The sequence below is a fragment of the Octopus sinensis genome, linkage group LG2, assembly GCF_006345805.1.
Source record: "Octopus sinensis linkage group LG2, ASM634580v1, whole genome shotgun sequence".
Classification (NCBI taxonomy): domain Eukaryota; kingdom Metazoa; phylum Mollusca; class Cephalopoda; order Octopoda; family Octopodidae; genus Octopus; species Octopus sinensis.
Window position 1 is genome coordinate 139,044,628 of NC_042998.1, and position 12,282 is coordinate 139,056,909.

Below are 12,282 nucleotides of genomic sequence, written 5' to 3' on the forward strand. Positions count from 1 at the left end.
GTTGCCAACCCTCACCTGTTTCCAATCAAGATGATGTTTTTCATGGAAGACTGGAAACTTGTATGATGATAAAGTTCATTTATAATCATCATGTAATGTCCAGATAAGGGTAAACACATATCATGTGTGTGTGTGTGAATAATAATAAAAACAATTTTTATATTAATCTGATAGATTACTTTATACCTTTGTTGATTACAAATTAATCACTCTTAAACAAGAATATTATTGACTGTGACTTCAGAATTTTGTGGAAGTACATGGTTTAGTGGTTAAGGTGTTGGACTCATGATTGTAGGATTGTGGTTTCAATTCCTGGACTTGGTGACACATTGTGTTCTTGAGCGAAACACTTCATTTCACATTACTCCAGTCCACTTAGCTGGTAAAAATGGATAAGCCTGCACTGGGCCAGTGTCCCATCCAGGTAGGGAATTTATAAACCATGGAAACCAGCCCTTATGTATTAGCATGACTCAAGAAGGTAACTTTAACTTTTTACTTTACTTCAGAGTTTTGGCCGAAACTTCAAAGTCACTGTCAACAACTATAACAATAATAATTATATATATATATATTTATATGACTTCTTCTTTCACTTTCTGCTTATCAAATCAACTCACAAGGCTTTGGCTAGGATCTGTAATAAAAGACAGCTGCCCTACAACTAATTGAAACTTATTTTATTTACATATGCGATTAACTGGTCAGTTCTATGTAGACTTGGTACTAAATGGCTCAATGTTTAAAAAGTTACCCAGTTAATCACATTTTTGCGATTATGAGGAATCAACTATACTTTGGTTTTTGATAGTCATAGTAAACAATAGCCAAAATGTTAAAATATAAAATTGTTAAAGTTTGATGCTTCTAGCCTCAACTTCCCAAATGTACATTGATAGCGTCCTTTTTTTTCTTTATATCCTTGAGCCCTAGGACTCATAAGTCCAATTGTCTAGTTTTGATGCTGTATAAGTATAATCACAACATTCCTCTGAACAGGATGCCGGATCTGTTGTAAGGTTTGGGGCAAGATGTCAAGTCATTACTTGACTCATATTTCATTTTATCAATTCCAGTACTTGACTGACTGACTGGTATGTTATTTTCATTGAACCCAGTACTTGATTGGTACTTTATTTTATTTACCCTGAAGAGATGAACTCGGCACATAAAAACTAGGAAGAAGTGCCGCTAAGCATTTTGTTCAACTGGTTAATGATTCTGCCGGCTCCCCACCTCATGGAAGCTTTGGGAAAATATTTAACAGTAGATATTAGAAAGAAAGGTGGATGTGATTTTCATTTTTTTTTTCTTATACTCGTTTCAGTCATTTGGCTGTGACCATGCTGGAGCATTACCTTGAAGGGTTTTAGTCAAGCGAATCAGCCTCAGAACTTATCTCTTAAGCCTAGTACTTATTCTGTCGGAGTCTTTTGCTGAACCACTAAGTTACAGGGACATAAACACTGGTTGTCAAGTGGTGATGAGGGAGAGACAATCACAGACACAAAGACACATACACATAGATGTACATATTTATACATATATATATATATATATATATATATATATATATATATATATATATATATGTGTGTGTGTGTGTATGACGGGGTTCTTTCAGTTTCTGTCTACCAAATCCACTCACAAAGTCTTGGTAAGCCTGGGGCTATAACAGAAGACACTTGCCCAAAGTGTCACACAGTGGGACTGAACCCAGAACCATGTGGTTGGGAAGTAATCTTCTTACCATGCAGCCATGCCTGTGCTTATGTTATGTTTACAAAAAGAAAAAGAAAAATCATTTTACAGAATGAAGAAAGTAACTGCAATTTTTTTTTTTGCTTTTAAATTTGTCTTGCCTCATAAGGTGGTCATTGAATTTCTACTGATTAAAAAAGTGCACATAAATGGCATGTGACAGGATTTACTGATTGGGATATTAATTAGAAGGTAAATAATTACTGTTATGGCTTTGAATTAACTTTCTAAAGATACGGATTAAAAATCTAGAAGGTGGAGCATTTTAGGCACTCAAATAACAAAACTGTTAGACCACCCACTACACTCACGGAGTGGTTGGCGTTAGGAAGGGCATCCAGCTGTAGAAACATTGCCAAATTAGACTGGAGCCTGGTGCAGCCTTCTGGCTTCCCAGAACCCCGGTCGAACCGTCCAACCCATGCTAGCATGGAGAACGGACGTTAAACGACGATGATGATGATGATGATGTATTAGAAAGCTTGAGTAAGTCTTACTAGTAGATTATTCTTTATAATGTGATTAACAGCTTTCAAGATGTTAGTGCAGGTATGGCTGTGTGGTTAAGAAGCTTACTTTGCACCCAAATGGTTTTGGATTCAATCCTACTGCGTGATATCTTGGGCAAGTGTTTTCTACTGTGGGCCTGTATCAACTGATGTCTTTGTAAGTGAATTTGGTTGATGGAAACTGTGGAAGACCATTGCCGTCATCTGTGTGTGTGGTTTTCTGATTGAGTTTGTCCCCACCACTGCTTGCTTGACAACTGGTGTTGCTTTGTTTGTGTTTATTACCACCCCCTTCCCTGTAACTTAGCAGTTCAGCAATAAAAGACTAATAGAATAAGTACCAGATTTAAAAAATAAGTACTGAGGTCCATTTTTTGACTAAATCCTTCAAGGTGTTGCCTCCATAGAGCCACAGTCCAATAATTAGAAAAAGTAAAAGATAAAAGATATGAAGAGCAACAGCTAAGAGAAATGTAATGCAGGAAAGAAAAACACATAAAACTGTTTCGATATCATTTTGGGTAGAAACCTTGATCTAAAGATTTTTTATTTAAGGTTACAGTCTTGTGTAAATGTAGATTACATTTTATATCAGCTTATATGTAAGTATGTATGGTGGTAAACTAATACTTCATTCTGATTTTAATGACTTTTATTACTGCTTAATTAAATTTCAGCAAATTCTTCATAATCTGCAATAATTTTGAATTTTGTTGGAACTAATTTTGTTATGTTTAGTAAAATTCATAACTAATAAAGCTTATAAACATGCTCAAATGAAATATAGACAAACAACAACCAATAAGTGTGTTTATAGGCTTTATTAATTATAACTAATCACAGTGTAACAAATTAGTAAAATAATCCATGTTTTTCTTTTATTACAGAAAAAGCTAGTGATGGCTCCCAGGCATCCGAAAACTGGACTCTATTCCTGGACGCCTGTGATATCATCAATGAAACAGATGAGGGGTTAGTAGACTATTTCATATTATATTGGGTCATCCCATAAACAATGCGGTATTTATATACTTCTTTTATAATCTAAAATATACTCTCCTTCATTTTCTACAATGCTCTTCCATTTAGCTGGTAGACTTGCAAGGCCCCTCTTCCAAAATTCACTTGTCCATGACAAAAAAAATATTCCTCCAGTACTGTTCTGACCTAGTCTAGAGAATTCATATTTTTTTCTGTCCAAATGATTTTGAAGACTGCAGAATAAATGATAATCAGATGGGGCAGTGTCCGGCAAATATAGTGGGTGGGGCATCATTTCCCATTCGAACTGCTCCAGCCTTTGGAATGTCATCCTCGTTGTATGTGGCCGAGCATAGTCCTAATGGCAGAACACCTTTCGTCTTGAAACCAAAGATGGTCGTTTTTCTTCTATTGCTGACTGAAGTTGCTCAAGCTACTTGCAGTAGATTTCCTTTGTTATCGTTTGGGTTGAAAAATTCAAAGTGGACTAAACCTTTCATATCCCACCAAACAGATAACAATAACTGACATTGGTGAAAACCTTCTTTAGCCTGGGGTGCCAGTGCTTTTTTCTTTCCCTACCCACTGTCTTTGGCACTTGACCTTTTTATAGAGAACCTATTTCTTGTCACCAGTCACTATTTGGTCCCAAAATGTTCATTCATGAGATGTGACCGCAAAGAAGAGCACACTTTCACTCTCTGCATGTGATTAGACTCAGAAAGTTTGTGAGGAACCCATTGACCCAATTTACTGACTTTTCCCAGAGCATGCAGGTGTCAATAAATGGTTAAATGATCAAATCCAAGCTTCTGTGTTAGTTCCTCAACAGTTACGATGGGATTTTGTTCCAACAGGGTTTGCAGGACGTCAAGCTCTACAGACCTTCCAGGACAAGGCTCATCTTCTAGGCTGTACTTTCCGGCTCGAAATTTCTGGAACCATTGTTGACACTGGCTTACACTAATTGTCCAGTCCCCATATACTACGTTGATATTCCTCGCACTTTCCATTGCATTGCTGCAAAATATGCCAAATATGCTCCTTGTCACTTCCATTATAACTTTGAAAAAATAACTGTTTAAATCGAACTGCACTCTTCAAAACTTGCAGTAAGAATAAGTACAAGGTAAAATTACAACCTGCTTTTATACCAAGTTGATGCACGTAGTTTATCCCATCCCCCTCCAACTTTTAGTTCATGCAATTGCAAAAAACTGCATTATTTATGGGATGACCCAATATATACATAATTATCCACTTCACAGCTGCGATCTTTAGGTTAATATATCTCCACATCTCCTCACATAATTTCTTTGCTTTTATTTTCATTATGTTGTTATGGTTGTTTAGTAGGCCCTAATCTGTTATCAGATCATTGAAGACGTGCATCTCCTGGGTGGCATATGGGAATACCTTGGAAATAAAGGCTGCTTCAAATAAACTGAATAAAAAACAGTGAATCAAAGACAGTTTTTGCCAATATTCTGTTGGCTAGTAAAAACAGTTATGCCCAAACTGCTCAAATGATTCCTTAGCCAAAAATTTTAACTCTTTAGTATTTAAACCAGCCATATCCAGCCAAAATATTCTACCTGTTTTTGTTTAAAATGGCCAGATCTGGTTTCTCACACCTACCCTACAATTTCATTCTAAAAAAAATTAGCAGTTATCTCAGCAAAATCTCAAAGCAACAATATAATGCTTGATTAATTCAAAACAATGAGAATAAATAGGCATTACATTTGTCAGAATGCTAAAGGGTTAATGGCCATTCCTGTTGAATTAGTGGAATTTAACCAAGATCCAACTGCAATCAATAAAATTGAGGCAGCTACACAACAGGTCACCAACCAACTGTAGACATCAATAACTACAAGTATGCAAGAATGGAAAACTATTATGAAAATTGAGGGACATCAGGTATCTGGTGAATGTTATGGAGAGAGATAAGGAGAAGGTAATGATTGATTTAATTGATGAATGAATCTTGTAAACAAATCTAATCAAACATTAAATTAAACATACCAAATATATAAATTTTAACACATGTATTATTTCAATAATTTAGTTTATTAACACTGGGAAATAAAATGTGATGTCAACATTGGTTGAGTCAGATAAAATTTAGCTGGGATTTTATTTTTTTGTTGTGGCACATATCTTAATATAAATTTAATCTCTATCTTATCTAAACTAATTTAGTTTTATAGTAATTTTGCTATGGTTTCTTATGGGCCGGCCCATCACTTTATGGCTTGAGAACCCAATTGTTTCCCCTCCCTCTTGTAGCTTCCTTAATGTTTTAGTTGTTGTTCAGCCCCAGACCAGCCCTAATTGAGCACACCTCTAATCAAAAGTGTCAGAAAAGGGTGAAACATGATATATGTAGAATTGCATCATCTTATGTTCTCATTCTTTTTTAAGGTGATCAGGAAGTGATTTGTAAGAGATTTCTAATAGTTTGAGCAACAAAATAGAAGCTCCTTCATTGGCTCATCCTATTTTAGTATTTTCCCATGATACTTCCTGTTCAAAATCATATACCATGCTCTGACTAACACCTACAGATGTCTTCCATTTCAGTTCATGCAGTGTAGGTTTTCATCATCATCATCTATTTTATCTATATTCTTTGTCATGACACCTTTCCTTTCATTGAACCAATGAACCTGCATCATGTTAATTCTACATGTGTAGCCTAAGTAGAGCTTAAGGATAATGTTACATGACCTGTCACTACTCTGAGTTTGGTTGTGTGGTTAAGGAGTAGTTTTGGGTTTAGTCTCACTGTACATCACCTTAGACAAATATCTTACACTATAGCCCTAGACTAACCAGAGCCTTATGAATGGATTTGGTAAACAGAAACTGAAAGAAACCCATTGTGTGTGTGTGTCCATGTCCTTATCTTGATATCATGTGATTGTTGTAAATGAATGTGATTCATTTCCAATATTCTGCAAACACATGTGTTGCATCACTACAATACAAAATACAAGACATTCTCTGTAACAGTTAAACTATTTCAGAGTAACTGTTGTCGCAAATAGTTCACTTAGACTGTGCGATTAAGTACCAGGACACAGCAGTATGAGGTATAAATAGGAATGAAAGAGATAAAAATATACTGTACTACTATGATAATCAGACTAGATATAGTTTAACCATTTTGTTACCATATTTCTGTTGAGATGTTCTGTGTTTCTTTCAATTAATTTTAAATATAACAAAGAATCTAGTAAAATAACTTAGTTATCATTCAGCTAGTGTTAGAAACATAAATTGTGACTAAGGTTTTGTGGAAGATTTTAATTCAGAAATTTTGGAAATAAGACATTTGTGATACAGAGCTAGAGACGATTTCAATCAGGTTGGTATCAAAAGGGTTAAAGATGTACTAGATAAGCAATTCAAGTATTACCTGTTCATAGTTCAGTTAATGAAGTTAAATGGGCCATAGATAAGGCTATGTAGTTATGTCCTTTTATTTATATAATCTTAATTTATTTACCTTAATGTAACAAGTTATTCACTATTCATTCACATAAGATCTCTTTTGATAAAATCAGCCTTTTTGAAAGAAAATCAAGAATAAAAATAAACCTGGTAATAATAGTAGGATCAGTAGTTGTAGTATTTGTGCTAAAATAATTGTGATATATTAGTCTATTTACTTCACTGAGGGAAAACTGTGTATGAATTGCATTTACAAAATGTTATGTACAAGACTTAATTTTGAAACACATTTGTGGTTGTGGACTTCTGTTCAATGATGAGAATTCAGTTGAATTACCTGCTCCTAAATTAAAGTGTAAGCAACTGAGCTTTCTACAGATATATGTTCCCTTACTGTAATTCTCAAGTAGAACCAGTATGACTCAGTGTGTGACAAGGCTGTACCTTTTCAATTACAGGTACAGCCTAACTGATAGGCTTATATATATAAATTTCATCTGCCAAATTTCATTCACAAAGTATAAGCTGATTCAAGGCTTTGGAAAATGACATTTGCCCAAGATGTTAGAGAGTGGGATTGAACTCGAGACCCTGTGGTTGCAAAGCGCACTAAATCACAAAGGACTTTAGGCTGTGGAATTTGTAGTATTAAACTCCATTTGATTGGATCTTATTACCTGCAACTTCCCTTTGGTGATGTGGTTCCCATTTCTTTTAGTTTAAATAAAGTGAAACATAAAATTGTCTTTGCCAGTAGACTAAACAAAATATCTACTGTAATTAATAAACTCATGAATCATGGATTAAGAGATCCATGAAATCTGGCCTTTAAACCTTTTTCTATAAAATCGACCGAGTTGTATTTATGTGTGTGTGTATGCATCTTATATAATTTTGTATGAAGTTAAATACTGGAAGATTGTTGTGAGATAATATAGCAGCTACACATCAACTGACAACATAAATGATTACCAAAACAGAAGCCTAAGATGATTTGAAATGAGGTTGTTATAATTGGTTGTTACTATTATCATAACTAACAGTATCTGTAGAACTTCCACAGCCCATTTCATGGTATAGAATCAGCCATAAGCACCTCCCCACTCAAATAATATCCTGTCATTTCTTTCATAATCCTTTGATTAATTTCTAGGAAATCTTGTCTTTTCTCTTCAGTTATACTTTCTCTTCTTGCTTGTTTTCTTGTTCAGGCTTGTGCAAAGTATTCTTGTCTATCGTTCATTGTTCATATTTTGCCTTCTTTCTTGATTAGCATTTCTCATTTTTTTCCCTCTTTAGCTTCATTGTTCATCATATGATAAACCCCCCCCCACACACACACACAATTCACCCATCTGAATGCTGATGGCATGCATGCATACCTCCCACTCACACATACAGCTGATTATCATCTGTTTGTGTGCTTGTGCCAATGGTGTGCATTTGAATCTCCCTCTATCATGCACACATACACTTTTACCATTCTCCTTCCACATGACACATTTTTTACATCACAGGAATTCGTCATTAGTACATTAATATAATAGATTGTCATCATCATGAGTGTCATACAGCTGTCATAGACACATCTTTAAAAAAAATTAACTTCATTAGCCCTTGCAACAGCATTCTTTCCTTATGCAGCTTGAAGGATTTAGTTTTGAAGGATTTACCATGAAAAATATCACAAAGTGACATTAATTTATAAGCCCAAAAGTCTCATTTAGATAACAAAAATTTGACATAGATTTGAATTTTGTTTATTCTTTGTGACACCAGCATTTTCAAGTCCCATGACTTTTGCCTTCTCTATACTTGTTATAAGTATCTTCCATCAGCTATCTGCTCTTTTTTTTCGTATCTCGTCATTCATTCATATTATATGACCATGCTACTTAATGTTTTTAATGCCCAAGTTTGTGTCCAGTTTTTGTTGTAAGTTAACATTCTTTGTCGAACTATATTCAATTTATTCTTCTTCAAAAACCATAGAGCTTCTTCCTTCATTCATTAGTCAAGCTATTTCATGCAATGCAGATATTAAGTTTCTGCCCTTCCTTATATAACATATATATATAATATATATATATATATATATATATTATATATATATATATATATATATAGAGAGAGAGAGAGAGAGAGAGAGAGAGAGAGAGAGAGCAGTAGATGCATATTTATCTATATTCTCCTTGTTCCAGAAATTCCAGCAGATATTTGTGACATAGTATTGTTCATATCACATGAGAAAATTAGATAAATACTTTTGGAAAAATGTATTGCTTTTTATTCCAAAGTGAATAAAAATATAAATAGTACCATGTAAAATATTTGGATGGAAAAATCTTGAAAACTGCCTGTGAGACTTGAACTCACCTCTTCTATAAACATTACAAATATGCTGACTATTCTACAAATAAGTTTTTTTTTCTTTCTAAGACTGTAAAAAGACAGCTTCCAACAATGCAGAAAGTTTAATAAAATTTTTATATTTTGGGCTCCAAGGCCCATCTTTCATAAACACTAGAGAGTTTGAATGGATTAACTGGACCTACATAACTGAACTTTTCTTTTCTTCTGAAGATGGGACTTTGAGCACACAATACAAAGATTTTATTAAACTTTCTGCATTGTTAGAAGCTGTCTATTTTCTCTTTTTTTACATTCTTCAATATTACAATGCTTCAAGCAAACTACAACACTCTTATTTTTTTCTTAAATTTGTGCACACATGCACATACATCACACATAATTATCAACATAATTGTTTCATTAAATGTTTCTACTTGGAATGTTTAGTGATAATACTTTAGACAGAAAAAATTTTAAACTAGCATCATTTTCTTTCAGCAAAAAGTTTTCTTTTCCCTTCTTTACTATTTTTGTATGTATTTATTTTCTACTTCATGAAGTAACAGCCTAGATTAATTCAGCTGGTATCTTATCATAATAAATCTTTTAAGCTTGGATTAATTTGTACTTAGTGGACTAAGTGATATGCTGCAATTATTTTGATGTATTTTTTTTACATTCGAGTATGTTTATATGCAAGAACAAGATTGAAAAATAAAGCACAAAAAACAACTACGTTCATTCTCATTTTATTAGGCTTTTAGTTAAGTTATACTTAGATTACATCATATATATACCATAAAAATATAACTGCCACACTGCTAGATGAAAGATGTTTGTTTTGTTTTTTGTTGTTTACTTTTTTGTTCACCTTAGTAGTGAACAGATTAACAGAGTAGCTATACTAAGTTATTTTGTATTTTCATCTCACTAATAAGCTTTCAGTGAAGGATTGAAATTAGTTTGTTAACCCTGTTAACTGAAAATGGTTGGCCTTGAACAGCAGTACTGGCAAAATATGATAAATAATAACAAACCTGTATCTGATTATTTTGGTTGAATAATCCAGAGCACAAGGTCATTGAACAAGGTACTGGACAACTAGCTAAGAGTTTAGCAATTTATCCTATCACTGGTATTGTATTATGTCCCTGGCCAGTACTGCATGGGCACACTGGATTGTTGCCTAGGGACTTTACAGGTCTAGGGGCCCAATTCTGATCTATGTACGCTGTGGCTTGTTGTCAATAAATAGATACTATAGGACCCAGTGCAGTGATTTGCCTCGGGTTTCAAGGGTCTGGGGGACTAATTCTGATCTATGTATGCTGTAACTTGTCTTAAAATAAATACCATCGGGCTCAGTGTATTGATTTGCCTAGGAGCTTATAATGGTGCCTTGTCCATGGCCACTACCAACAGACATTCACATAGTTTCCATTTACCATATTGCAATTTACAAAACATTGGTCAACACAAGACTATGGCAAAAGACAATTGCTCAAGTGCTATACAGTCAGATTGAACTCAGGAACTATATTGCTGCAAAGCAAAGTCTTAAGTGTACAGCCATAAAGAAGATTTATATCTAGTTGAAAAAAATCATAAATTATCCATCTCTCAAGAGGTTCTGTGATCAGATAGAAAATCAGATTTCTTTCCTTCCAAATCCAATGTTCCAAATCATTTATTTATGCTTTTCTTCTCTACTTTTTCTATTTTCTAAAAATCATTTGAAAATTAAACTCTTCTGCAACAGTGATAGGAAAAAATATTTTCTTACTTAGGTAGAAGGTTAAATATTTAACAAAGGTGGATGGGTAAAAGAATCAGATTCATATGGTGTCGTCCGTGACTTCCTCAAAGTCACTAACACTATAAATTAAGGGACTCAGTTACTCTATTAAAATTGTGAATAATGAGCCCTGTTGAATTACTTTGCTTAGAAATAGGTGAGGTTTGACAGCAAGGAGGGCACCTGGTTATAGAAAATCTGCTTCAACAAATTCCATCCAACCCATGCAAGCATGAAAAAGTGGATGTTACATGATGATGATAATGAAAAGATGAAAGGCAAAGTTGACTTCATTGGGATTTGAACTCAAAGCACTGGATATCAAAAATAATGTGAGGCATTCTATCCAATGCTTTAATGCAGTATTTCTCAACCTTTTTTACTCTTGTATAACCCTTAAAATATATTACATGTCTCAAGGAACCCCTTCCCCCTCCCCCAAATTGTATACCATATCTTTCTCATATTTTTTTCCTCATAGTTCACATGGTAAATATCACATATATATATACATATATATATAATAGTAATAATAATAATAATAATAATAATAGAAAATTTAGACAAATATGTATTAGATTAGTGTGCTTAAATGTTGAGTAGAGCACTGACACAGTTTAGTCTACCTGTTGTCATCCATAGTTGTGGTATACTCTCATTGGATTTACTTCAGGAACTTCACAGTGGCAGTTAAGGTAGTAGTATTAATTAATAGTAGGAGATGGATTTACCTATACCTATAGCTCCTGAGATTTTCAGCTTCTCAGCTTTAAAAGTCCTTAGCCCTAAAAGATGGCTAAAGTTGTTGCTCTATATGTATGTGTGTATATATATATATATGTATATATATAAGACAGAAGCCAGTCAGGTGGGTCTGGCATCAATCACGTTCAGATAGTACTTTTTACGTGCCACCAGCACAGGAGCCAGGCAGGGGGTACTGGCATTGGCCACATTCAGGTAGTGCTTTTTCATGCCATCGGCACAAGAGCCAGTCAGAGGACACTGGCATTGATCACATTCAGATGATGCCTTTTACATGCCACTAGAACGAAGGCCAGTCAGGGGGCAATGGCCACAACTGCGATTTTGGTTTTACTTGACTCGACAGGTCTTCTCAAGCATATCATATCACATCAAGGGTACTCTTAAATGGGCCAGGCGTGCAACACTGGCATTGGCCATGGCTGCAATCTCACTTTAGTTGCCGGGTCTTCTCAACCGCAACATATTTCCAAAAGTCTTGGTCTCTTGTCATTGCCTCCGTGAGGCCCAATGTTCGAAGGTCATGCTTCACCTTCTCATCCCATGTCTTCCTGGGTCTACCTCTTCCACAAGTTCCTTCCACAGTCAGGGAGTGGCACCTCCTCACACAGCTGTCTTCATCCTTACATAACACTTGACCATACCAGCACAGTCGTT

The 12,282-nt window shown here is 34.7% G+C and overlaps 1 protein-coding gene across 3 annotated transcripts in view; it reads left to right on the forward strand.

The window, feature by feature from the left end:
* Nucleotides 1-12,282, forward strand: part of LOC115232333 (target of Myb protein 1) — a 139,477-nt gene that overhangs the window by 44,571 nt on the left and 82,624 nt on the right. For all 3 annotated transcript variants that reach the window (XM_029802162.2, XM_029802163.2, XM_029802164.2), the window contains exon 2: nt 3,161-3,245. In XM_029802162.2, the coding sequence (XP_029658022.1) occupies nt 3,161-3,245 (85 nt within the window). The remainder of the gene's footprint in view (nt 1-3,160; nt 3,246-12,282) is intronic.